Source organism: Pipistrellus hanaki (assembly GCF_964339955.1).
Source record: "Pipistrellus hanaki genome assembly, chromosome: 2".
NCBI classification, from domain to species: domain Eukaryota; kingdom Metazoa; phylum Chordata; class Mammalia; order Chiroptera; family Vespertilionidae; genus Pipistrellus; species Pipistrellus hanaki.
This window is the reverse complement of record NC_140504.1, coordinates 180,266,979-180,294,759: the sequence shown is the minus strand read 5'-3', so window position 1 is coordinate 180,294,759 and position 27,781 is coordinate 180,266,979. Positions and strand designations below refer to the sequence as shown.

At 44.9% G+C, this 27,781-nt stretch overlaps 1 protein-coding gene across 9 annotated transcripts in view; it reads right to left on the bottom strand.

Annotated features, from left to right (window-relative positions):
- The window catches only part of CSMD2 (CUB and Sushi multiple domains 2), a 541,275-nt gene that overhangs the window by 45,316 nt on the left and 468,178 nt on the right, over positions 1-27,781 (bottom strand). For 7 of the 9 annotated variants that reach the window (XM_084873018.1, XM_084873017.1, XM_084873019.1 and 4 more), the window contains 11 exons: positions 26,432-26,609; positions 25,080-25,225; positions 21,533-21,613; positions 20,937-21,050; positions 19,979-20,167; positions 17,425-17,571; positions 14,869-15,057; positions 8,557-8,742; positions 7,630-7,824; positions 5,577-5,750; positions 3,488-3,661 (listed from right to left, as the gene is read on the bottom strand). In XM_084873018.1, coding sequence (XP_084729144.1) covers positions 3,488-3,661; positions 5,577-5,750; positions 7,630-7,824; positions 8,557-8,742; positions 14,869-15,057; positions 17,425-17,571; positions 19,979-20,167; positions 20,937-21,050; positions 21,533-21,613; positions 25,080-25,225; positions 26,432-26,609 — 1,773 coding nt within the window. The remainder of the gene's footprint in view (positions 1-3,487; positions 3,662-5,576; positions 5,751-7,629; positions 7,825-8,556; positions 8,743-14,868; positions 15,058-17,424; positions 17,572-19,978; positions 20,168-20,936; positions 21,051-21,532; positions 21,614-25,079; positions 25,226-26,431; positions 26,610-27,781) is intronic. The other 2 variants (XM_084873025.1, XM_084873020.1) reach the window with 2 other exon arrangements.

Here is a 27,781-nt window from a genome sequence, read left to right as displayed (position 1 = left end):
TGTAAGGAGAAAAATAAAACAGCAAACCCCGGCAGAACTATTTCTCACGCTGTTGATGCAAGCCTGTGTGGAGGCCCAGGCTGCATGGGAAGGGAAGAGAGAAGCAGGGGAAGGGCCAAATCCTGATCTAAAATCACTGCTAGAAACAGGACGTCCATCTTAGTTAGGAACACATTGAAGAAGGGCCTGGATGTCAGGAGGCACTGACTACGGGGAAGGGGCAGGAGAGTGTGTGACTCTCCTCCTTGCGTCTAGAAGAAAAGAAAGGCAAGCAAATAAAGGAAGAGAAGAAGAGAGGGGGAGGGAGACAGAGGTAGAGAAGAGCTATCCTTTGGAGATTGGGTAACAAAAGGGAAAATAAACAAAAAGGGGGACATTTAAGATCCTGCAATGACAAAAGAAAAGCAAACAAACAAAATGGAGGACAAACAACTTTCCCTTACCAAACACAAGAAAGCCTTCTATTAAAATGCAAAACATGTATCTGTCCAGTTTATTTACCACCACTCACTGAAGACACTGTCATTACATAAGTGTCTATTTTTACTTTCTTTGTCATAGATTAGTTGGCCATATAAACAAGGGTTTATTTCTGGGTTCTCTATTCTGTTCCATTGATCTATATGTCTTTTTTTGTGCCACACCATACTGTTTTGATTATTACAGCTTTGTAGTATATAGTTCGAGATCAGGAAGCATGGTATCTCCAACTTCATTCGTCTTTCTAGTTGGGGCCTTTGTGGCTCCATATACATTTTAGGATTATTTAGTCTAGTTCTGAGAAGAATGATGTTGGAATTGCACTGAGAGATGGAAGCAACTAAGTGTCCACTGATAGATGATTGGATAAAGAAGAGGATATATATATATTCCATGGTATATTATGCAACAATAAAAAAGGATGAAACCTTGCCATTTGTGACGACATGAATGGATCTAGAGGGAATTATGCTAAATGAAATAAGCCAGGCAGAGAAAGACAAGTACCACGTGGTTTCATTTGTATGTGAAATCTAAAAACAACAACAACAAGACCAAAAACAAACAACAAACAAGAAAACCAAAATAAAAACAGACTCACAGAAACAGAGACCAAAGGGATGGTTACCAGAAGGGAGGAGGGTACAGTGGAAAGGGAAGAGGAATATAGCCAATAATACTGTGATAAGTTTGCACAGTGACAGATGATTACTGGAAGTAATGGGATGATCACATTGTAAAATGTAAAAATGTGAAATCACTGTATTGTACACCTGAAGCTAATATAACCAATATATGATTATATACCAACTATACTTAAATGAAAAATAAAATTTAAGACAATCATATTTTGCTACATTGATAGAAGGGGGACTTTTGTAAGCCTTCAAAAACACAAAATGAATAAAAACACATCAGCCTAAATCTATATAGAAGTATGATAAAAAGAAATAAAAAAATCTTGGTTGATGAAAATCTCCCACATGAAACATAAGAAAACTGTAACAACACTCTAAACTGAATTAAATATTAATACATAAACATTTGGAAACGTGAAAAACCATCTTAAGAATCAGAAAAAAAAAACTAAAGCAAGACACAGAGAAAATATGGGAGAAAATTAAAAGGTACTTGATGACATGCAGGAAAGAATTGGAGAAAAAGACAAAATTACCTCAGAAAGAAAGACTAAATTATGAGAGAGAATGCTACAAAACTGTAATTTACCAAGAGTTATTTAAGAAAGTCAAAGGAAGAAATAGTGACCAAGGATTTTATGTACAATCCATCTATCCTCCAGGTTTTAAGTTTCAGATAACAGTTTTAAATAAGCAAGATCTTGGGGAACATTATATAAAGGAGGCATTATTGAAGAATCCAGAGACTCAGCTTGATCCAGCGAGGAGGTAACTGAGCAAACTTTAGCTGCATTGGTGAGCTTTTCATATTCATATACTTAATGGTAGATCTAGGAGTAAAATGAAGGTAGGGAGACGGGCACAGAGATATTAGACAAATGCTATAATAAACCTTTTATGTCTGACTAAGTAGAAATAATGCAACTAAAGATGGAAGGGAAAAGAAGTGAGGACTGGGAAGCAGAACAGGCTCATTGATTGTTGTAAGTCCCACATGAAAGCTAATGGCGTTAAAATGTTATAAGAACAAAGTGGTGTTTATAATGTTAAAGATGAAAGTAAATACAGTAAGCCTAAAATCAGGCACCAGTACAATTCAAGTAAAAAAATATTACAAGTGACAGGGAAGGCATTTTTAAAGGCTAAAACCACAATCTGTTTTGCAGATATAATAATTATGAATATTTATCCACCAAATAATATAGCAACTACCTTTATGAAGCAGAAAATGCAGGAAATGCAAGGAGAAATAGAAACACGCCAGTAATAAAAAAAACTTTAAAACACACCTCTCAGGTCAAATGGACAAAAATAAATAAATAACTATACATAAGGCATAAACAACATAATCAATAAGGTACATCTCATGACTATATAAGAAATTTATACCTTAATATCCTGTATTCTCAAATGCACATGGGACACTCATAACAACTTATCAAATATTAAGCCACAAAGAGAGTGTCAATAAATTGTAAGAAATAGAAAAATTATGTACAATGCACTAACATTAGAAATAAATAAAACAATAAAAAGTAAAAAGGTCCCTCACTGGAATTAAAAAAAAAAATACTCTTCTATATATAAACTTCTGGGTGAAAGGGGAAATTATTACTAAAATTGCAGAATTTCTGATAAATAATAAGACATGAATTATTGTAATCTATGGAATACAATTTGAATAGTGATCAGAAGAAATTTCATAATCCTACATACTTATATCCATGGCATTCAATGAAAATGAAGGAATGAAAATAAGTGAATTAAATTCCCAACTCAAAAGATAAAAAAAAATGAATACAAAAGTTAACCCAAAGAAATCACAAGGGAAGAAATAATAAAGGTGAAAGCAGTAATTAGTGACATGTAGAAAACTGAAAGTAATAATTGCATTTTTGAAAAAAGCATGCATGCAGATAAGCATAACCCATGGACACAGTCAGTAGGGGGGAGGGGGATGAGTGGGAGGGGGGAGGGGGATGAGTGGGGAGAGGTCAATGGGGGAAAAAGGACTCATGTGTAATTCTTTAAACTAGGGGTGTCGAACTCAATCAGAGAAGGGGCCAAAATCTAAAATCCAGCCTAAATCGCGGGCCCAATGGTTTACTGAACAGTCATAAACTGACAATGTCATAAACTGACAGCGGAGTGCAGTGAAGACACCGCGGTGCGGGCCACATTGCAAGGCCTGGCGGGCTGGATTTGGCCCGCGGGCCTTGTGTTTGACACATGTGCTTTAAACAATAAAGAATTAAAAAAAAAAAAAAAAAAAGGTATGCCAAGCCTCTGCTAACCTAACCAAGAGGACAAGGGAGAAAGTCTATGCTGACTCTGAGCCCATGACTAGGGAGAGTGGGTAACATACTTACGCACACAGAAAGGGGTCTTGCCCGACCAGTGATGATCCTGCTGGCAGATGCGCACGGACATGCCGATCAGGCGGAAGCCGGCGTTGCACTGGTATACCACGCTGCCCCGGTAGTGGTAGTTCTCCCCGTTGATGTGTCCGTTGACGATGGGCTCTGGGGTCCCGCAGTGTCCGGCTTTGTGGGGGACGGGGAGAGAGTGTAAGTCAAAGAGGAATGTACAGAAAACGAGGCGGGGCTTGGTCAGGGTTGGGGGAGACAGGGATGGTGGGGAGAAGGACCAAGTTACCCAACCACCCATTGTTTTCCCACTTCCCCCTGAGAGTAGCCGTCCAGGAGTGACTTCAGGAAGCCTAGACATGATAGAAATAGTGTTGAAGATTTGGCAACCAAAATTTCAAGGCTGTACCCTATGACCATCCATGTCAGACATTTAGTTTCTGTGTCTAGATACAGGTAAGAAGTTATCACTGTTACCTCGCTGCACACAAACACCGGCCCCATTTTTTCTCATCAAATGAGCATCTACGAAATGGAGGGCACAGTGGCCTACGGTAAGGCAGTCAAAGCCTGCTGTGTAGAAAATAACTATGTAAGCTCATTTTTCCTTCTCCTTGAGTGGCAAGGCTCATAGAAGATGTAAACCCAGGTGAGTTATTTTTATTCAGTGGGGATTGGGTAGAGCATATTCCTAGCATTTCCACTCGCATCCTTGGCTCTATGTTAACACAACAGGGGCCAGAGAAGTGGGAGGGAAGCACGGGGCACTCTGGAACAGACTATCCAACCTATGCTATTAGGTTTTGTGCAGCGGGGACCCTCCTTTGCACCTGAGGCGTCCAAGAGAGGAGTGAGAGGAGAGAGAACCTTAGTGTAAGGTTTAGGCAGGGATGAATGAACCATGGAGGAAATAATGACTTTGTTCTTTGTAAGCCATGTTTTTCATTTTTTTAATGAGTTTAACATTGTTTTATATTGTTAAATATATATATATATATATATATATATATATATATATATATATATCACACACACACACACACACACACACACACACACATACATACATACACTAGAGGCCCGGTGCACAAAATTCGTGCATGGGGGCAGGGTCCCCACAGCCCAGCCTGCACCCTCTCCAATCTGGGACCCCTCGGGAGATGTCTGGCAGCCGGACATCCCTCTCACAATCCTGAACCACTGGCTCCTAATAGCTCACCTGCTAGCCTATCTGGTTGCTCCTAACTGCCCCCCACCACCAGCCTGATCACCCCTCACTGTCCCTGCATGCTGGCCTAACTGCCCCTAACTGCCCCTCCTGCTGGCCTGGTTGTCCCTAATTGCCCCCCACTGTTGGCCAGGTTGCCCCCAACTGTGCTCCCGTGACCCCCCTTCACTGCCCCACTGCCCCGATAGCCTGATTGCCCTGAACTGGCCCCCTCTGCTGGCCTGGTTGCCCATAACTGTCCCCTACCCCCCGCCAGCCTGGTCATCTCTTACTGCCTCCCCTGCCATCCTGGTTGCCTCATGCAGCCTGCTGTTCAGTTGTTTGGTCATCCCTCACTAACCCCCCTGCTAGCTTGGTCGTAGGCAGCCATCTTGTGAGGGCATGAGGGTTAATTTGCATACTACCTCTTTGTTATATAGGAAAGTATAGAATAAGCAAGTGACTAAAATATATTTCTATATTATGTATGTAAAATACATATACATGTACATTTGCTAATACATCATATACAAGGTGTTTTAGGTCTGTCACAGGCTGTGTCTCTGTACGTTGCCCTGAAGGTGGAGACTCAGGTTTTCTCCATCCTTCAGGGGCCATAAGAAGGGGCAGTGTGTTTGACCAGAAAGAGAACCCCTCAAAGACTTGTCTCTTTAGACTTTAAGTTGTTCACATTCTTTTGGGAGCCCCAAGAGAAGCTAGTTTAAGATTTTAGTCATGGTGGATGCCCAATAGCTGGTGTTTGGATTAGACATTTTAGGAAAGTAGGTAAAATGGTACTGTTCTAAGACTGGGATCCGACTTTGGAAAAGTAACCTGTCCTGAGGAGGGAGCAGAGGGCAGGGCAGGCCGGGGGAGGTCACTTACCAAGGCAGCGGACTTCAGAGCCACTCCAGAGCCCGTTGGCCATGCACTCCCGCACCCTGGAGCCCACCAGCGTGTAGCCAGAATTGCAGGAGAAGATGGCTGTGGCCCCGTAGACGGACAGCGTCCCGATGCGGTGCCCGTTGGGTGGAATGGGGAGCTCTCCACAGGAGATGACTAAGAGGATAACAAAGTGCTCGGTAAGCCAGCTGCTGGCAACGACCCTCAGCTGCTGGCCCTCTTCAGGCTGCCTGGCTGAAGAGGAGGGACACATGCTGCTCCTGATTAGCAAGAATATGACAAAGAGGATCTGTCTAGCCTTGCTCTGCTGGGGCTCATGACTAGAATATGGGTCATGCCTGTGACTTGTGTGATGTTACAGTACAGCAGGGATTCTTGTCTGAGGTGTTGCTAGAAGCACCGAAGGAGCTTTAGAAATGTCCAGGCTGCACTCTGGACCTGAGACTCACCATCTCTGGCCCAGGCACGTGCATTTAAAAAGCCAGGTGGTTCAGACATGCACTCTGCTGAGGAACCACCCGACTAGAGCAACGGCAATTCAATGGACTGCTCCTTGTTCTCAGCAGACACTGCAGATAAATTTCCTTGTAATTTCTGCTGAGCTCAGCACTGCCGGTAGCTATCGGCCGGCATATGGGCTGAGACCCAATAGCCAAGGCTGCGTCGCAATGTGAGTCCCTTCACTGTCATCGGCTGTTTCATGCTCAGGACTCCTACTTGGCCACATGCATGGTTATATTCCGCCGTGGAGTCTGCACTTGGCTGATAAGACAACAGTGTCTTGGGTCATAGGTGTTGGGAAGACACCACTCCACTCAGTCTGGAACTTTCTTGGGGCTCATTGACAGGCTGTCTTCACCGCCTCCTTTACAAACACCCGCCTTACTGACTAGGTAAATGTCATGAGTGTACTCCACTGTAGTGGATGCTGCGGTGAGCCACAGAGACCCACATTTAGGATGGGAGATTTATTTCCCCAGCTGCTGGCACAGACCCTCAGCTGCTGGCCCTCTTCAGGTTGCCCTCTTTAGGTGAAGAGTCCTCCCACCTAAAGACGTGCTCTCTCCCTGCGGCAGCCTACACCCAATGCTTAGTCAGGGTAGAGGTACAAAGGCCCCTCGGGACAGCTGTGACAATTCTGAAGGGCCACCCCAGCTTCAGAGCTCCCTGTGGGTTGGCTGAGACCTCCATCCCTGTTGCACCAGAGCCCACTCCTCCACCTCCCAGTCCCGTTTCCTTCCCTTCCACAAGGAGGGGTCCTAGGAGCACTCCCTGGTAACCTCTGACCTAGAGTGGCTTCCCAGGGGCCCTGAATTTTGAAACTATCATGAAGAACCAGAGAAAAACAGTTAGCCATGGAGAAGCTGAGGCAGACACACTTAGGTGGCCTGTCCCTTGTGCTTATGCCCATTCCTCCTACACACACTCCCCTTCCAGGTCTTTTCACACCCCATTATCACTGCATCCTTATTTGTCTGCCTCTCCAGTGGATTACAAATTCCTTGCGGGCAGGAACCATAAACTTTTATTTTTTTATTTTTTAAATTTTTTTGATATTTTACAGAGAGGAAAGGAAAAGGATAGAGAGTTAGAAATATCGATGAGAAAGAAACATCGATCAGCTTCCTCTTGCACACTCCCCATTGGGGATGTGCCCACAACCAAGGCACATACCCTTGACCGGAATCGAACCTGGGACCCTTGAGTCCGCAGGCCGACATTCTATCCACTGAGCCAAACCCTTCTATCCACGAACTTTTATCTTCATAACTCTTTAATACCTGGCATGAGTGCTGAATAAATAGATTAGTGGATGGTCTCCTGGACAAAAGCAGCTTTTTAATAAGACAATAAGATGCGAAGAAGTACTTCCTTAAAGTAGTAATCATCTCCCTGGCTCCTGATTCTAGGTGTGTTAAAAAAGGGGTACACTATAATCCCAGGTGACACCCCTCTTCTCCCCTTCCCTATGTAGGAGACAGTTCAGGTAGGAGGCACTGAGCCAAACTTGCCCACCCTCCCGTCCTGGGCTTACTTTGACAGGTGGGCATGGAGTTCCCGAGGCTCCATTTGCCATTGGCCTGACAGCGGATGACCCTCTGCCCAGTGTAGTAGTAGCCAGGGTCGCAGATGAGCATCAGCTGGGCCTGGAACTGGTACTGCGTCTCAAAGATGAGCCTCCATCGGCCGTGCTCCACGCCAATGCCGCCGACATCGGGACAAGTCACAGCTGGGCAGACAAGGAGGATTCATTAATAAATTGTGGCGGACACACTGGCAGGAGTCCATAGCTGGGGACTGGCAGACAATAATGGATCCAGAGCTTCAGTCCCCAGGCAGGTCTGGGAATGCGTGAGCTGGGCTGAGTGGGATTGTTGCCAATGTGGACCGGCAGACCGTCACCCCTCAAAAAAGGGAGGTGGTACTTGATCAATGCTGACTGTGGGATGTGAGGCTGCAGTTCTATTTGGTCAGATCTTCATTTTTTAAGAAAAGCTACAAATAGGAATTTTTACATAAAATTTCCCTGATTTTAAAGTGTTGGAGGGCAATGAATAATTTTTATAAACCATACTATAGGCCAAAGGAACAAAACAAAAGAAAGACACAGGGCCCATTTAGTTGTGATTTTATGACGTTGGCCTTAAACTTGAACTGTACCACTGCCATTTTAGAGTTTTGTGGTCAAAGGACATTCGTGCAAATTGTCTTACAGTTTTTCCACCTAAAACTGTAGGTCACTCCTAAGTTCTATGGTGCTCGATGGGAGCAACTCAGGGTGCAATGGTTATCAATGACTTGAAAGCAATTTCAAAAAGTTGGTAGATGACACTATTCATCTGCCTGTGCTCCTTGAATCCCCAACCTCCCATCACTGGGTCTTTAGCTCACTCGTTGTAAGAATCTTTTCAGCTGCTTACCCAGCCCTCCTTACACCTGCCTCCCCCACCCAAGGACTCACGGACACACTGTGGAGGGACGTTGTGGTTGCTCCACAGGCCTGTCTCCAGACACTCTGCGGTGCCCTCGGCATCTGCCTGCAGGTGGTAGCCTTCGCTGCAGCTGTACACAGCCTTGGTCCCCACGGTGTACTCTTTGCCAAACACCATTCCATTCTTGGGAGCCTTAGGAAGCCCACAGGAAAGAGCTAGCAAAGGGAAGAGGTCATGAACATGGCTGATTCAAAGTGTTCTGAGAACATATTTACCTTTCTTCTCCCTGACACCCTAATAAAATTATAATAAATGCTAACAAAAGAAAAAATAATATTTTTTTTGTTGTTAATCCTCATCCTAGGACACTTTTCCATTTATTTGTTTATCTTTAGAGAGAGTGACAGGAGGGGGAGAGACACACAGAGAGAAACATCAGTGTGAGAGAGACAGTGATTGGTTGCCTCCCAAATGTGCCTCAACTGGGGTTGAAGATTGAACCTGCAACATGCCCTTGACCAGAACTGAACCTGGGACTCTTCAGTCCAAGAGCCCATGCTCTATCCAGTGAGTCAAACCGGCTAGGGTAGAAAAATCTTCTTAGCAACAAAAAAAAAATTATGAGGATTACCAGCAGAGGAGAGTTCAAAAAGAATTTCAGAAGACAAAATATCGCTAGAAGTGTGCTGATGGATTAATCAGGGGTCTTCAAACTATGGCCCGCGGGCCACATGCGGCCCGCAGAGGAGTCTGATCCGGCCCGCAAGGTTTTTTGGGCAGTGAGCGCAGCCGAGGTGTTACAGTAGGAATTAGTAGTTCATATAGTCCGGCCCTCCAGCTCTCTGAGGGACCGTGATCTGGCCCCCACTTTAAAAAGTTTGAGGACCCCTGGATTAAATGGTACCGAGACTCTGCAGACCAAAATGAGTACATGGGAGGGAGCTATGGGTGAGACAGGTTCTTTGTCCCTTCCCACAAGTACAGTGCAGAGGCATTCAGGTGTGTGTTATTCAAACTAAATAGAGAGGGTTTTTCCCCCCTCCCATCTGAGGAACAAACAAAAACAAACAGAAACAGAAAACCCCAAAACCCCAAAACTCTCTTGAGAGAATTAAGGCTGCTGTGGTGTGAGCTGGCACACCAGAGGACAGCTCTTTCAATTCTAGGACTGAAGGGCTCTCACAGCCTATAGGCTGCCCCTCTGCCTGCTCATCTCTGCAGCATACTCAGCTCCACTTCCTGTTCACAGGGGAGACCCATGGGTGAAGATATCTATATTATCAACAACAAAGGTAGCTCACATCTGCTGCCTGAAAAAAAAATCAACCTAGCTTTTACTCTAAAAGGATCACTATACATATGAAGAAAAACAGCAGCACAAAAAAATACAAGATTAAAAACAGGGAAAAATGTCTCCCTGAGGAGACAGCGCTAACTCAGGAAATTGAAGATATATAATCTTTAAGCTCTGGCTAGTGCATCTGATGACATATTATATTCGTTACAGGAGAACAGAGTGCTTTGAAAGAACAGAAAGAGAACAAGAAAGAGGTCTTTTATTTCAAAAGATATGATAACCAAAACAAGCATTCAGTAGAAGGGTTGGAGATTAAAATGAAAGGGAATTTCTGAGACTATAGTACAGACCAAAAGGACAAAAACGGAAAATGATTAAAAAAGACTGAAAGCACAGAGGACCAATCCTGGAGATCCAACATCTAATGGGTCAGACTTCCAGAAAGAGAACAGAGCAAGTGGAGGGGATGGAATTATCACAGATGAAAATTTCCCAGAGCTGACGAGACACACAAGTCTCCAGAATGAAAGGGAGCCAAAGGGATGCAAAGAGAACGTTCTAAGATTCACTGTCATGGAATTTCAGAATACCAAAGACGGAGAAATTACTATAAGGAGAGAGAGAGAGAGAGAGAGAGAGAGAGAGAGAGAGAGAGCGAGAGAGAAATATGACATATGACATTCCTGTGACGGAAAGAGAATCAGCTCATCATCAGACTTCTCATCAGCAACAATGGATGCCCGAAGATAACAGAACAATACCTTTATATTTATGAAGGAAATTATTTTAACATATAATTTTACTCAGTCAACCTACCTAGCATGTGTGAGAGTAAACATAATGATATTTTCAGACATTTAAAGACTTATAACGTTGATCTCTCATGAACCTATTTCTGAGGAATTTCCATCAAAAAGAGCATAAAAACCAACAAAGGGGAAGATGTGAGGTAGAGACAATGGGAGAGCTAATTCAGGAGCATGAAGACAAGAAATCTCAAGATGACAGCCGCGCATGGCCAAGATCATTGTTTTATAAGGAGCAGGGTCAACATGATGTTTACTGGAGAAACATGCATACTTAGGTAAAAGAAGCCTGTGTGGTCTTTGAAAGAAATGAATAGTTACAAGCCCTGCTTGCCCCTTGACAGTTCAGGAGCTCTTACCGATGTGATACTAACCAGGGTGCCCACCACTGTCCCTCATCCACCCCTACTTCTGCAATGAGTCTAGAGCTGAGACACCTTCCCTCAGAGTGGGAAGGAGCCCGAGAAGAAGAAAATCCCATTCACACTGGCTAACAATGATGCTGATGCTACCAGAACTTCTAGGACCAAGAAGAGGAATAAGGCAAGGACTCCATTATAGTAATCATATGGAGAAGGATGGACTGACCAGAGGGAGTGGGGTTAAGATTCCAAGACAGGAATTATTCAAAGATTTGATGTGGACAAAGATTAGACAAAAGAGGAGGATCAGGAATGGAAGAAATGAGGAAGTAAGGGAGCATTTGAATATGATCTTTCAATGCCTAACTAGCAAGCTGAGCTCCTTCAATGGTATCAGGTTAGCGAAATTGTCATATCATTTCAACTGACTGCTTTGCTTCCTTGAACCATTCAGGAAGAAAGATTTAGATTCCCACTGCCTTTTTGCATGGGGAGTCAATCTGGAGGCAGCGAGTGAAGGCAGTGGGCAGCAGCTACTTCCCTCTGCCCCTGGCCTGCCTTTCTCCTGTGGATAACCAAGAAGACAAAAGGTAACTTCCTCCTTAAGCGACTAAATGCCTGTTTCCTGATCTCCATGTCAAAACGGGGTCCCCCAAGACCCAGATAAGTGGGACACTTCCTGTTGGTCAGAGAGGAGGGGACTGAATGTGGAACTTGTGGTGGAATGATATCCCTAAAGGAGAGAATATGTCGTGAGAGAATGGGCTGGGACAGGAGAGAGAAAGCATTAGGAAATATTGACTCTAAATGGAATTAGTTGCTGGTGGAGAACTCCTGGTTTGGAAGCAGCAATGGCGAACTGGAAGAATGCCCTGGGCTATGTGGGATGCGGATGACTGACACGCACCTCTGGAGAGGGACACAGCATCCCTGTTCTCAGAGGAAAGCCATGGTCTCTGTGGAGGGAGGAAGTGCAGAGAGCCTTCTGGGATGGGACCGAGGGTGGATGCTTGTTGGCCACGGTGCCAGGAATCAGGAGAGCACAGAGGGAATGGCTGGGAGGGAGGGTGGCAAAGGGAAGCTTGGGTAGGGATGGGAAGAAGCACAGAGCAGTATGAGGGTGGGTGGACATAGCCTATAGGGACTTAATTCGGGGAGGTGACAAAAGATAAAAGACATGAGAGACAATGGCCAGCTTCAATAAAAGCTGTGAGGGAAAAAGATGTGTCCAATACAGTTAGAAACGGGAAGATCAAAGCCAAGTTCCATTTGCCACTTGTGGACAGTCAATTCCCCGTGACCTTTGCTTAAATAGAATACTAATAAACAGAATACTAATGATGCATTGTTTCTGGTCTTTGAGGAGGCCCAGGCCCAGGCAGAAGGCGGTGAGGGTCAGAGATGAGATATCATTAAACAGCGTGAGACCACGCTGGGGACCAGAGAACAAGAACATAAAGCATCACCGTGATTTCCTGTGTTTGCCTCGATCACCGGCAAGGGTCTTTTCTGTTTTTAATGTGGTACATAATGATGAGAACGTAGAAGAAAAGACAACTTTCAGGGGGGCAATAAGTATCAACAGCTGTAGATTTCGCATAGGTTATGATTCAACAATCTCATTTTTGGGATTTCATTTGAAGAAATAAATGTGAATGTTCACAACAATGGAATTATAACAATTTTAATAGCAGCACTTACAGGAGCAAAAAAATAAAAATAAAAATTCAAATGGCCATCAGTAAAAGACTTGAATGTCAGTTCTCCCACAATGCTATGCAACCACTGAGAATAATGATGAGGGAATGTATTTGAATATATGATAGATGTTAATATCGACAGTTTTAGATATTGATGGTGCCATTTCTGTAAAGAATGTATAAAAGACTAAAAGAAATGTGTTACATGTTTACAGTGGTGATTTCAATTGATGGGATTATAGGTCATTTTCACTTTTTTCTTTGGTATTATCTACAGATGGGTTTTTGGTTTCTTTTTTTCAGATTACTAGTCTGAATGTATATTATCGGGTCTAGTAATAATTAATGTCGTTTTTAAACATTCATTTAAAATCTTGCTTGGCGTTGACTTGTATTGACATAACCTTCAAACACGTGGTATCTACAGAACGTGTGAAGTGCAATTAACAAGTTTTGCTTGAAAAAGTTTGTGTTTGGTTTGGTTTTTGTTGCAGAACTAGGGCTAAGAAGATGGCAGATGAAGAGCATATTCGGCACTGCATGCTTTACGAGTTCCAATTAGGAAGAAAAGCAAGTGAGGCTGCAAAAAACATCTGTAGTGCTCTTGGTCAAGATGCAGTTAGCGCCAGAAAATGCCAGCGTTGGTTTGAGAAATTTCGCGAGGGAAATTTTTCGTTAGATGACAAGAGTGGTCGAGGCCGTGTGTCCAATTTTGATCAAGAAGCTCTTCAAGCTCTTTTGGTGCAAAATCCTCAAATTACCCAACAAGAGCTTGCAACAACTTTAAATTGTTCACAAAAAACAATTTCCAATCAATTGCGTGCACTTGGCAAAGTCCAAAAGTTTGGAAAATGGGTTCCTCATGAGTTGACCGACAACAACCATAATCAAAGAGTCACAATTTGCAGTTCGTTCCTCTCTCGTCAAAACCGTTTGCCGTTTTTAGAGCAAATTGTTACCGGAGATGAAGAATGGGTACTGTATGTTAATTTGAAAAGGCGGCCTCAATGGTTGGACAAAAATGAGGCTCCGCAGCCTACGCCAAAACCTGACTTGCATGCGAAAAAAGTGATGTTGTGTGTTTGGTGGAATTTTAAAGGAATTCTTCATTATGAACTTTTACCATCTAACCAAACCATTACAAGTGCAGTGTATAGTGCCCAATTGGAAAGGTTAGCCCAAGCTTTAAGAGAAAAAGAACCCGCGCTGATTAATCGGAAGGGCGTAATTCTTCACCACGATAACGCACGACCGCATACTGCAAGAATCACTGCTGAAAAACTGCACCAGTTGGAATGGGAAGTTCTCCCTCAACCTGCATATTCTCCTGATATTGCCCCTTCCGATTACCATTTGTTTCGTTCTTTGCAAAACTTTCTTCTTGGAAAAAAATTTAATAATGAAGAATGCCTCAAAAATGCATTGACCGAATTTTTTGCATCAAAATCACAAGAATTTTACAACAGAGGGATTAAAATGCTTCCTGAGCGTTGGGCACAAGTAGTAGAAAACAACGGCAACTATATTGTTGATTAAATTTTGTTGTATTGTTTAAATAAATTCGATTTAAAAAAGTATTAGAAAACGACATTAATTATTACTAGACCTAATACTTTAAGGAAAAATAATCCCATAAATTATCAAAGGCAACACATGCAAACTGCCAGGTGCACGTCACAGGCCTGATGGCTGGTAGCTGAGAATGGTGATGGACACTGTTCCACCCCGTTTTCCTCCCCGCTCTCCTCTCCAACTGGTCCCCATGTCTTGTTTCTCTCAGTTCTGGTCCCAACCTGCTTGCTCTCTCAGCCTGAGCCCAAGGTGCTTCTTCTGGAGGCCTTCCTAGCTGTCCAGGGGGACGTGGGTCCCTTCTCACCTCTGGCTCTTCTACGAGGCTTCCACTCCTGACACAGCCCTTCCTTCCTCTGTCACTTTGCCTCTATGTGGCTGATACCCATCCCCATCTCCCTCTTGCTCTGAAGACACTGAGACTGTGCTTTATGCATATGGATATCCCCAGGGCTAAAGGTATTGTGGATCTTCAGTCTACAGTTCCTGAGAGAATGAATTAATTACCAATGAGGAAGCCTACATTTGGATGTGACTGGACCCGGGACAAACCCAAGATGTGAGTGGGATCAGAGCTCCCTGTTACCCCTTCCCACCTGCTTCTCACCTTGACAGAGAGGAATGGCCTCACTCCACAGGTAGTATCCCTGGGGATGCCTGGTACAAATGGCCATGCTGTGTCCCACCAAGCGGTAGCCGGCATTGCAGCCGAAGTGGACGGAGCCTCCGGGCTGGGTGCTGGTCTGGCCCAGGAGGAAGCCGTGGAGTGGAGCCCTGGGCAGGCTGCAGTAGGGCGCTGGACAAGAGGAGGAGGTCAGGGGACCACGCGCAGGAGGGCAGACAGACAGACATGCTCCTTCCTACTCGCCTGTCCCCCTTCTTCCCCCACTTCCCTGTCTTCCCATGGCCAAGTCCACCGCTCTCTAGGAAGGTCTGAGTGGCTGATACTGAAATGGCCAATCAGTTTAGTAAAAGGAGAAGGAAAGGAAAGGAAAGGAAACATGAAGCACTGGGTCCCCTGCTCAGCCTTAGCTATGCAGCCAAGTTCAGGCTCTCGAATCCCATCAACTCCCAGAGACACAGAAACAGAACCAATGCAGTCAGTCCAGTCTGACATGGAGAGACGCCCCTGAAGCTCATTCATCTCGTCTCCTCCCCTGTCTATGGGATGGGTCATGTTTACTCATAAGTTTTTGGGCATTTAAATAGGATTGTTTATAAAAGCCCCCAGCCCAGCCCAGGGTGCTCAGCGCTCAATAACTGGTCCTCCTCCTTTGTTCTGTCCTGGAGGATGAGGAAGAGGGGGCTGGGGCAGTCAATACATAGAACCCACAGTCCCGATCCCCTCAATGTATGGCTCTAAGTTATTTCATTCACTAAGTCAACAAATGGGTCTGGAGTGTCCATTACGTGTCTGGTGCTGTTCTAAGTGCTGGGAACACAACAAGTGAGAAACAGACAAAAATCCCAGCTGCAAAGACCCTGCCGAGGGGTCCTCAGAGAAGGGCCCCTTGTTGCTCTGAGAGTCCCTGGCTGGGTCTCCCAGGGGGACATGTGCTCAGGAGGAATGAGGGTGCCAGGCCCTTACTATGTGCTCCCATGGTGAGGTCCTCATGTCCTTCTGCCGGTGAATGTGTTTTAAATGCCCTCCTTCCAAGCCAGATGTGCTTCCCTCCCCCGCTCTGCTGCGTATGTCCTGTGTATATCATATTTACGTGTCTACCTCAGTCAAGAACGAGGCTCTCCGTTATACAATAGACTTAATCACAGCGACAGAGGCATTTGCAAATTACACAAGTCTACTGTATTTTAATTAAGTGCTAATTGCTTCACCGTGTGATTAATTCATTTTGTACTTGGCGTATGTATTGTAATTACAACTGACTCATTACCCCTAAACATGTGGTTAGTCTTTAAAGACATCATGGAAAGGGCGGCTCCTTAATGGCTTTCAGTTCTTAAGTTTAGCAACCAGCATAATGAACTGCTACTGAGCAGCTGCTAGGAACTCAGCCTGAACCTTCCTGAGGGGGGCCTTCAGGTTTCTTTGTGTCCTGAGGAAACTGAGGCCTGGAGAGGTTAAGTGATGTGTCGAACAGTCATTCAGCTGGTTAGTGACAGTTAAGTGTTCTGGGGCCACCCTCTTATTATACATATATGGCGAAGGAAGTTAGGGTCAACTTTGCAAAGGAGATGGACTCAGTCAAGACCTTTCCCCTCCCAGCTCCCCCAGGCTTCGTCTGTTTTGGTCCCTGAGGCCATAGGCCAGGGTCCTTTAAGACTGCCAGTGGCCCACTAAGTTTGGGCTTGACTTCTAAGTAGGTAGTCCATGAGAAGAGATGGACTAAGACAAGTGGTAACTCAGGCGGGCTGTAATTTGACAGCCTTTCTAACCAATATCCTTTTAGAATTTGTCCAACATGTATTTGGGATACAGGCCACATGCAGCCAGGAGAAGCGTGCAGAGAGGACCTGGTACCTGGTGGAACTCCCAGGTCTCAAGTAATTCGTCTCTGCCTCCAAGTCTACAGAACTCAGCTCGCTGGACCCACTCCCCTCCAGGATGGGCAGCAAAGAGCTTATCAGGTTTCTTCTCAACGGCAGACAGTGATCCCCACCATGGAGTTCAGACAGATTCAATGTTCTCCGTCTCCTTATATCTCAGGGATGTTTCTCTGAGGCCTGACTGCATGGCCTTTGCTCTGCCTCTGCCTAGAAGACGTGGCTTACAGAGCAGAAAGAGGCCCCTGGACTGAAAATACAGCCCAGCTCTGGGCCGCCTGCCTAACATTTGCCAGTTGGAGACCCATGTCTTAGGGTTTTCCAGTTTTAAAGAAATTTTATTAACATCTCAACAGGGGTAGGGATGGGATCACCTGTTGGCATTATTAGATCACAAACATGGAATAAGCTTCTCCAAAGTCACAGGCTGGCAGTACCAGCTGATGAGAAGGGAAAGGAGCAGAAAAGAGGAGGTGGGCAAATGTCAGGGCACTTGTGCAGCTACAGGTCAGCGAGACTTAGAGGAGAAGGTGGCCTAGTCCCATGGGGGAGCTCTGTCATTGCTGAAGACACGACCCATGGCTTATTTGGGTGTTTGGGGCGAGAAACTTAAGGGCTCATGGCCTTCAGCCCTTCTAGCGAGTTCTTATGTTTCACTCACCTGAGTAGCGAATCTTGAAGCCCTTCCGGTTGTAGGCGTGGTCAGACGACCAGCGCAGGTACACAGAGTTACTTGTGCTGGTGACAACCAGGGGAGCTGAGTAATTCCCACTGAGAGCTTTCAGCAGAGGACTCTGTCCTGAAGGACCTGGGTGAGAGCACAGGACACGGATCACAGACTGACAGCCATCAAAGATACTAGAGTTGATCCCTTTCACATAACTACTTCCTACTTGTCCCTCCTCAGGTGAAGGCATGAAGGCTCGGAGCAGCTGGGTAACTTGGTCGGAGTCAGCAACTCATTTGTTCTTCCACTGCTCTCTCTGCATCCAGGTATTGCTCTAGGTACCCTTCCTCCTGAGCCCTTCCTCCAGGGAGCCACTGCCAATCCACAGCAGTTGGCAGTTCAGATAAAACTATTTGCCATCCTGGAACCTGCCCAAGGTCAAGCCGCTGGGTCATGGAAGAGCTGGTTTTCACCTAGGAACTCCTTCCACCGTGCCACCCCACTTCTCTGTGCATACTAAAAATAGCTTGGTGCCTCCCATACAGAAAAAAAATGCTTATGGATGAATGTATAACAGTACACCTAGAGGAAACATCAGATCTCAATGTCACAAATGACATAGTTCCTCACCTTCTTTTCCCAGACTCTCCCGGAAAGGCCTCCCTCTTCCTTTTTCCTCCCTATGCCTGGGAGTGCATCCTGAGGGTCTGGCTCCAGGAGGCAGAATATAAAGCTGGAGATTCCCACGCCCTGAATTTATCACCCTGGAAGGAGCCTGAGTGTGGTTCTAACATGTTGCGAGACAGCTCTAGGAAGCTTGGTGAAAGTAATGGGCCACACTAAACAAAACAGAGCCATTAGAACTACAGGGACCACCCATGAAGGAAGAGGTCAAACAGCTCAGAGAATGGCATGCCAGGAGAGGTCTACTATGTAGGACCAGAACACCCACCAGCTGTCCATGTTCTCAGGAGGACTGTGCCAAGTCCTAAAGCCGCAAGGAACGCCCTGGTGAGGGTGAGTACCAGCATCATCGACAACCCGAGTAAGGACTGTCCTCTGTCAGCCACAACTGATGGGAGAAGATGCTGTCACAGAACCTGGCTTCCCAGTATTGATGGGGATGACAAGATTCTAGAGTATAGAGGCCAGGTGGAAGCATTTAATAGTCAGAAGAAGCAAGGTTGGCATAATTGCCAAAAGGACAGCAAGGGCTGGGATGGCAGTTGGAGGGCCTGGCTTGCAGTATTTATGGAGGTGGCTCTTGGAACATGGCAGATGGATGGGTGGCCAATGTAAGTGAATATATGAACAAAACAGATCATGAATATATGGTCGAAAGGGCGAGGAAAGCTAATCCCCGTGGAGAGTTACAATCTCCCAATTTGGCGACTTGTGCCAGGTTTTATTTCTTGCTACAGAACACTCCGGCTGAAGAAGAGGTTGGGTGCTCGTAAAAAGGATCCTAAACAACCTCAGTTGTATATAGTAGTGATTTTCTCAGTTCTTCCTCCCAAAAGACTTACCACTATTTACTCATATAACTAAATATTAGAGAAAAGAGAAAGTCAAGATAGTTCGAAGATTTTTGGATACACAATATCTGGGGCCTCAAAGCACCACCACGGCTCCTCTGTTAGAGGAGGGGAGTATGAGGGTGGTGGTGGTAACAAATGGCCCAGGTCCATCTCTTGGTACAAATCTAACCAAGTAGGAGCCTCCGTTGCAGTAGCAATGCCAGATGTAGTCTCCTCTTCATTAGAGCAGATTAACATCGCCTTGGTTACATGAAATGTAGTTATTGATGTAGCAATGCATTCCTTTTCACACCCATCAGGAAGAAGGATCATAGGCAATTTGCATTCATGTGCAACAGACAGGAGTGTACACTCATGGTCCTGCCTCAGAGTTATGTTAATTCTCCTGCTCTCTGGCATAATACAGCATGAAGAGATGTGGACCATCTGGACATCCTGCAGAATAGAACACACTGGTGCTCTATATTGATGACATTGGATTAAATGGATCTGATGAGCCAGAAGGGACAATTAGTGCAGCTGTCTTTGCAAGACACATATGCTAGAGGGTAAGCGATAAATCCTACCAAGTCTCAGGTGAAATTTTTAGGGTCCAGGGGAAGGGAGTATGTTGAGACATTTACTCCAGATTAAAAAGCAAGTTATTGCACCCTTTCCTCCCACCACCAAGAAAGAAGCAAGATGTTCGGTAGACTCCTTTGGGTGTTTGCAGGTAGCATATTCTTCCCTGGGTGGTACTGCTATGGTATTGGTTGGCATTCAAGATGCTATCTTTGATTGAGGGCTAGATTGAGAAAGAGTTCAGCAGCAGGTCCAGGCTGTAGTATAAGCAGCCCAGCTGCTTGGGCCACACAACTCATCAGCTTCCAAAGTATTGGGGTTTCTGTGGTAGAGAAGACATTATGTGGGGCCTCTGGAAAGCTCTAATTGGGAGGGTGCAGCAAACACATCCAGGGTTCCAAAGCAAGCTGTGCCATCTGCAGTGGGGCAGGATGAAGTGTTTGACTTACCATCAAAGATCTCAAACTCATCATACTGCTTCTCACTGAGAAAGTACTCCACGGTGACAGAGATGTTATATTCGGGCTCCACTCTCACCAGCCAAGAGCAGGTCTGGAACTGAGGGTAGCTTCCAGGGTAGCTCTGGCTCAGGATCACACCTGTGGAGTCTGTCAGAAGCTCATTCGTTGGGCAGTGCACTTGGAGAGAGACAGAAATACCAGGTACATGAGATGGAGGAGGAATGAGATCAACACGTGTGCTTTTCCCTGGTACAAAAGACAACCATTGGAGAGCCAGTACCTGAGCACATTCAAACAAGACCCCAGCACCCATCATTATACAGCTGAGTCTTTTTAAAAAAAACACACATATTTTATTGACTTTTTACAGAGAAGAAGGGAGAGGGATAGAGAATTAGAAATAACGACGAGAGAAAAACATCTGTCAGCTGCCTCCTACACCCCCCACCACTGGGGATGTGCCTGCAACCAAGGTACATGCCCTTGACGGGAATCGAACCTGGGACCTTTCAGTCTGCAGGCCGACGGTCTATCCACTGAGCCAAACCGGTTTCGGCCAACTGATTCTTGCCAAGGCCTCACGCTGGAGCGAAGACAACTATGGTCTCTCATTTGCCTCATTCAGCACAGAACCTCGAGCATCTCTTCACTCCAGGAGGGCAAAGTTGGCATGTGAACACTTCCCTGCCCAAGAACTTCCTCCTTCCACTGATCACTGTGGCATTTCCAGTGAATACCAGTTAGATAAAAAGAAGACAGAAGTAAACGTGGCCATATGGCCAATTCCTGGTCCTGGACCTAGGAGCAGGGTAGAGAAAATACCTAGAACAATCACTCATTCATTCACTCATCCAAACAAACACTATGTGGCCTCAGAGAGGAGTAACACCAGGGCTGTGTTCTGGAGGAACTGCAGACCCATAAGGGCATGGCTCAGTGCAGTTACCTTCACATATTGGGGGTGGGCCTTCAAACTGCAGGTAAGTTCCAAGTTTGCAGGTCAGAATCTCATTCCCCACCAAGGTAAAGCCAGGGAGGCACCTGTAGCGTACGATGTCACCTGGCCAAAGAGAGAGTAACATGAGGCTTCCCCAGAGAGGTCAGAGCAGATAGGCACTGCTTAGTACCTCAAACCCCCTTCCAGGCAGACTATCAGTGGTGAGTTGTGCTCTGTTCAGGCTCAAATAACTAGCTGAGCTCCAATCAAATGACCCAGACAACTGCTGCTCCCCTCTCACAGACCAGCCTTGCTGAGCCTAAGAATGTTTCAACATCCCAAGAACTTTTTTTTATAGCATTTGCATGGATTTATTTTCCAAAAACATACTGACTTAAATAACAGCAAAAAACAGCTTTCCTAGCTACTCTGCCCAGTTGTGGCTAAAAGCAAGAGTGAGAATATTTGGTGCAAACTCAGTTGAAGGAATACCAACCCTCCTGCACTGGGCCTACTGTTTCTCTCCAAGGATAGGAGGAGAGGTGAGTCCCGCTGGCCAGCCCCCTCCTCTACCTGCCCCTCCTCAATGGTGTGGGAGGTGGTACCTATGTTGAATTCTTCATTCTCTGTGACGACTTCAGCATTGGGGAGGATGGTGGGAGGAGGGCATTTGGTGAGTGGATAAGCTGAAAAGACAAAGCAGACAAGTCCCTGTAAGAACATCGTTTTGGGGGCATGTAGACATACAATGCTTCTTTCTCACTCCTCATTCACATACACAGCAGGTATTAACCGAGCAGTGTTTTGCTTATCTGCTGTTAAGATTAATAATCAAGGAGAGAGAATCTAGGAAGATAGTGAGTCACTAGCACTGAGGGAAGTGGGGAGAAACATTTACCGAGCACCAGCCATATGTCAGGCACTTTCACACGCTGTCACCTTTAATTCCCACAATAGCTGTTCCCACTTTGAGGTGTTCTTACTCTACTGAGCAAGCTGAGATTCAGAGGGCTCAGTTCCTCCTCCAAGGTTACCCAGGAGGTAAGCGGAATAGGTAGGATTTGAATCCAAGTCTGGCTGCTCCCAAACCCTATATTCTTTCCACTACTCAAGATCTAACTACTGTGTGTGGTTTATGCGAGTGACCATTGAAATCAGCTTGTTTACCTTGACCTGTGTCTAAACACTTCTGGCCTCATGGATTTTCTAACTGGAAACCATCCCTCTGGGCAGAGACTGGATTGTGTGTGAGGCAAAGTTCACTATGTGCTCATAACTCATTTTTCATGCATTACCTGGCACAGGGTTAGGTGCTATGCAAATGTTAGCTGTTGTGGCCACTACTACTGTTATTATTATTTACAAAGTCACTTCAACTCATATATTTCTTAAAAATAGCATTATTTTTTTTAAAAAAATTACCAATGTAATATACTGTCATTAAAGAAAATATGAGATTTTCTGTGCAAACAGTAGGAGGAAAATTAAATTCATCCATTGCCCTCACAAAGATAACCACGTTAATCCTTTCCTGTAAGTTCTCAGAGTGTTTATTCTCTGTGGATATGAATCTTTTTCTCTTATAAAATTTGCATCATGGTTATGTACTTTGTGCTGATCTTTGTGTGCATGTATAATTCAAGGACTCCCCATGTAATTAAATTTCTTAAAAAACATGATTGAAATGATTGCACAGTATTTAATTATACAGCCTAGTAGAATTTATTTAACAGATCCTCGATTGTTAACCATTTAGGTTTGTAAAATTTTGCCATTTAAAATAAAACTGAGATAAACATCCTTCTATATGTGCATCTTTTATGAATTTTTTAAAATCTTTTTGAACTAAGAGTGATTTTATGACCTTTATAAAGTACAGGCAGCTCCTATTAAATGTCCATAATGCATTCCTGGAAATCAGATGTTCCATAAAGGGGTGCTAAGCGCCTATTTTCCATGACTTTAATGAGAAAAAATTATAACGCAAAACTCCAAATTCAAAAAAGTATTTAAAACTAATGAAAAAATAATGCATAATATATATATATATATATATATATATATATATATATATATATATATATGCAACAAGCCATTGTGCTAGAAGTTAAATTCTTTAAATAGTATTTTTACTTATTTTTATTTTATTTTATTATTGTTTAAAAAATTTCTTTATTGATTAAGGTATCACATATTTGTCCTCAGCCCCACATTCCAATCCCGCACCTCCCCCACTCATGCCCCCTCCTTCCTATTGTCCTCGACCACTGGTTAGGCTCATATGTGTGCACATAAGTCCTATGGTTGATCTCTCCCTTTTATCCCCACCCTCCCTTTGAGGTCCAACGGTCTTATTGATTTTTAGAGAGGGAGGAAGGGAGAGGGAAAGAGAGAAAAACATTGGCGTGAGAGCGAAATGTCCTCTCTGCCTCCTGCATGGGACTACACCTGCAACACGGGCATGTGCCCTGATGGGTAATTGAACCAGCAACCTTTCAATGCACAAGACGACACCCGACCAACTGAGCCATGCTGGCCGGGGCTAGAAGTTAAATTCTTAAAACATCACTTCATGGTCACCCAACGATTAATACAGTTATGACACAACAGTGATTCTATGCATCACAACACACACATTTTGCAAATCCTCCATAAGCATTCAGTGCATCATGGGAACATTCTGGACTTCAGACATTGTAAAGCCCTAAGCAGGACAAAGGGTAACATATGAAAGACACTGGGGGAATGCACCCAGTGCAGTGCTGGGTGGCGCAGCACCACAGGGAACATGTGCGGCGATGGCTCTCAGAGCCCCAATATCTGGGAAGCACATCCCAATGTCCACATGGGATTGTGACATTTTACCAGTTGTAAGTGGGATGTAGCTTAAGACTTTTCCCCCAGTACAATTTTTAAAAAAAAGATCATATTATGTTCTGAGGATTTAACTTTAATTTTTTTCTATAGTCGTGTCTGCTGAAAAGTGTCGTATTGAGAGCCACATAAGCTTTATGAAGTGTGGGTATTGAAACCAAGAGACACTCTTGGGGTAACGAAGCAGGTTTAACCTGGATTTAACATAAACCAGGGAGGACCATGACTGTATTTGATACATGCTTCCATTTTTCTCTCTAGGAGACCAAATCCAACAGATATAGTCAACAGAGCATCAGTGTCTGCAACACGGGAGCCATCATTCTTCTTCCTTCCTTTTCATTTACTGATCCTCTGTTGAGGGCTCACCCTTGGCCAGACAGACCCTGCGTTAGCTTTTGAGGATGCACCAGTAACCTCACCAAATGTAGGGCCATTTGGGGAAATAGTCATCAATCTTAGTATTTGTCAACTTGATAAAGACAGAAACAGCATTTCTTTTCTTTTAGTTGGTATTTGAAAACTAGTTAAGTTAAATATTTTAAAAAAATATATATTTTATTGATTTTTTACAGAGAGGAAGGGAGATAGAGAGCTGGAAACGTTGATGAGAGAGAAACATCGACCAGCTGCCTCTTGCACACCCCCTACCGGGGATGTGCCTGCAACCAACGTATATGCCCTTGACCGGAATTGAACCTGGGACATTTCAGTCCGCAGACTGATGCTCTTCTGCTGAGTCAAACCGGTTTCGGCAAGTTAAATATTTTTTATATATCAATAGATTAGTTGCGTATTTCCTTTAACTCTCTATTCATGTCCATTGCCCTGCTTTTTCTTAAAAGTTTGAAGAACCCTATGTATCTTTAAGATTGACTTTTGCCTGTTAAATGTCATTTTCCCAATTTATCATTTGCTTATTTATTTATGGTGCTCTTTTGATTTCTAGAAATATTAAATTTTTACTTAGCCAATTCTCAACGTTTTCTTTTACAGTTTTATTAAAATTTGCTACCTTTCATTTTCAGCCTCATTTATGCACAATACCTCCTATGAAGTCCGGAGGCCCTGGATTCCCCTCTCTGCCCTAATAGTATGGAGGAGGAGAAAACTTACATTTATGGAGTTCCGTGCTAGGAGATTTCACTCAGGCTAACACATTTCTTTCTTATAACTTTGTGGACACTGAGGCTAAGAAACTATGTCAGTCATTCAAAGTCACATGACTGGGAATGGTGGAGCCAGGCCCTTCACACCAGGCCAGGCTTCCATACTGACCGGAGAAGGCTATGGCAAAGATCCCACCCGTGGCCGCATCACGGTGGAACTTGAGCAGGACCTGGTTGGTTGAGCTATGCACTGTTTTCTTGGCCAAGTTCCTGGTGAAAACTCCAAGCTGTGGAGCTGTCTGCTGGGGCCCATCCCTGCAGGAGGAAAGAAGGTCCTGGCATGTCACGAGTCACTATGACTGCCTGCTCTATCTGTGCCGTCAGCGGCCTTAGAGAGACCTGGAATAGGCAGCCGTGACTTTTATTGTACTCTACACTGTCTTCTCCCAATGTCCCAAACACCTCTCATCCAAGAAGCAGGAGCCATGGAGCAGGGCTGTGGGTCGTACCACAGGATTTCTCAGTCCCGGGCAGCACTGGAACAGGGGTACAGAAGATGTGCAGGAGGCCCGTGCTGCGATCTGTGCTGCCCCATTTCCTTGTCCCCCTCCAGCAAGGACACCCCTAGCAGGACTCCATGTCACCTTTCTAAGCAAAGGATTTCTTCCCTGGAAACTTACCTAGCTCCTTCCATCTGCTCTTAGCCACTGCCTGGAAATTACGCTGGAAATTAATCCAGGGCAGTTCTGGTTACAGTTATCTTTCCCTGGGAATTTGGGAAAGAATTTCCCACTATTCCATATTGATTCTTGGAATGGCAGTGACCTTCAAACCAAAAGGAATTTTAGAATTATATCTTTGCTCCCAAATCAAGTGGCTTGGAAAAAACTGTCTAGGAAACTGCACTTAGCAACTAATAATTCATATTCCTATTTTTAAAATTAAATTGAAATATTCTAACTACAATATATAAATCAAAGCTGAGCTGTTCAATTTGGTAGCTACTGGGCCACGCATGGCTATTTATCTTTCAATTAATTAAGATTAAATAAAGTTTAAACATCAGCTCCTCAGTTACTCTAATCACATTCAATAGCCATGTGTAGCAGAAAGTTCTGTTGGACAGTGCTGGCTCAGCACGAGACTTCACAGAATTCCACCCAAAGCTCTTCCATTAGTCTGGGGAGCTTATTTAGGTAAATTAGAATTTCTGTTTAGATCCTGGAAATACTGAGGGAAAGTCTCCATGTCTACGCCCACTCCCATTCACACACCAGTTGGTACTGTCATGTAGGACTCCTGGTGGGAACCACTGCCCTCCCCTTACTCTCCCTTCAAGGAGTCCTAAGGGCTAACTGAAGATGAGCCGTCCTTCCACTGTGTTTATTTGAAACCCGGGAGGCTGACAGCCATGGAAAGCCATTCAGCGCTTGGTGTGCTGACCACACAGATGGGTAATCCAGCTCAGAGCCCAGCTAATGCCCTTTTCTTATTGGCTGTCAACACGGCAGCTGGCCCTACCAGACGGTGATGAAGTCTCCCGAGGGCTCTGTCTGCAGCAGGCTGAGGTTGAGGTGGATGCCATGACCAATGGGCACGGTGATCAGCCAGACGCAGTCCTGGGAGCTGGAGTATGGACTGGGGAAGCCAGGGGAGTACACAGTGCCATTGGAAGAGGTGATGTTTCCACCGCAGGGGACTGCAGAGAGGGAACACGAACGCAGGTGAATGCTGGAGATCACCTCCCACCTGAGAATGCAGATGACTTCCTAATGGAGGCCCAGCTCCCAGCAAAAACTGTCCTGTTCAAGGAGATCAGGGGGGATGGGGAGAGGCGATGGGGCTGAGGGTGGCAGGGCCTGGCTTCCCCCACCAGTCCCAACACACCACTCCCCATTGCGTCCCGATCTTCAGTGTAGGTGCCTCTGAGTCTGCTCCCACCTCCCACCTTCTTCTTTCCTTTCTCATGGATGACACCTCTCCAGGTGGAAGGACACAGTAAATAAAGCTCTCCCTTCTCCTTCCCTAGAAATGGAAGGCAGATGCAGTACTTTTGCTGAGAAGAGCAAAGAAAATTATGAAAGTGGGACTTTCCCTTTTTATTTGCTCTAAGATTCTCAGAGTGGTCATTTTGATCTTGACTTGAGGATGCTTGTGGTGAGGCTAAGGTTGGGTTCAAATAACTAAACCACTTATTGACTAGATGACCTCAGAAAAGAAGTTTAGTCTTTTTCTTTACCTGCAAAATGTGACTAATAATATACTACCTTATGGGATTGTGTGGCAGTTAGGGTCAACTGATACATGTCAAGTGTTCAGCCAGTCCCTATATCACAGAGAAGGCATTTGCTACCCAGATATGTTTCTCTCTCCCTACCTTCTTGTTTTCCCAAAGTGACACCCAGTTTTAGACTCACTCTGACCTAGGGCTTTTGGTAGGGGGATGAAGAGGCCCTGAAGTCTCCATAGAGTTCAGATTCAGTCACCAGGGAGGAATAAAAAAGTGATTCTGGGCAGAGAAAACACAGTCCAGTATCATGAGTGTACTAGTATTTGGCTGGCATAGGGCATCAAGCAGACAGGTGGATAGACCCTATCCCAATGCCTCCCAGCAGAGGACAAAGCCCTGTGAATACAGATGGATCCTGAAAGTGGTGCATGGACACACCACTCCTCTTACATGTACTGAACTTCCACTAGGTGCCATGACCTGGGGAGATCAAAGGGAGCCAGGATGCCATGGCATATAGAGTCCACTAGGCTAGAGCCACATATATGGGCCTCCACAGCATAGGGGGAGTGTGCCATCAGTGTGGATGCCTCAGAGGCATTTAGGGGAGCCCCTCATCTGGTCTTGTGAGTGTAGGGAAG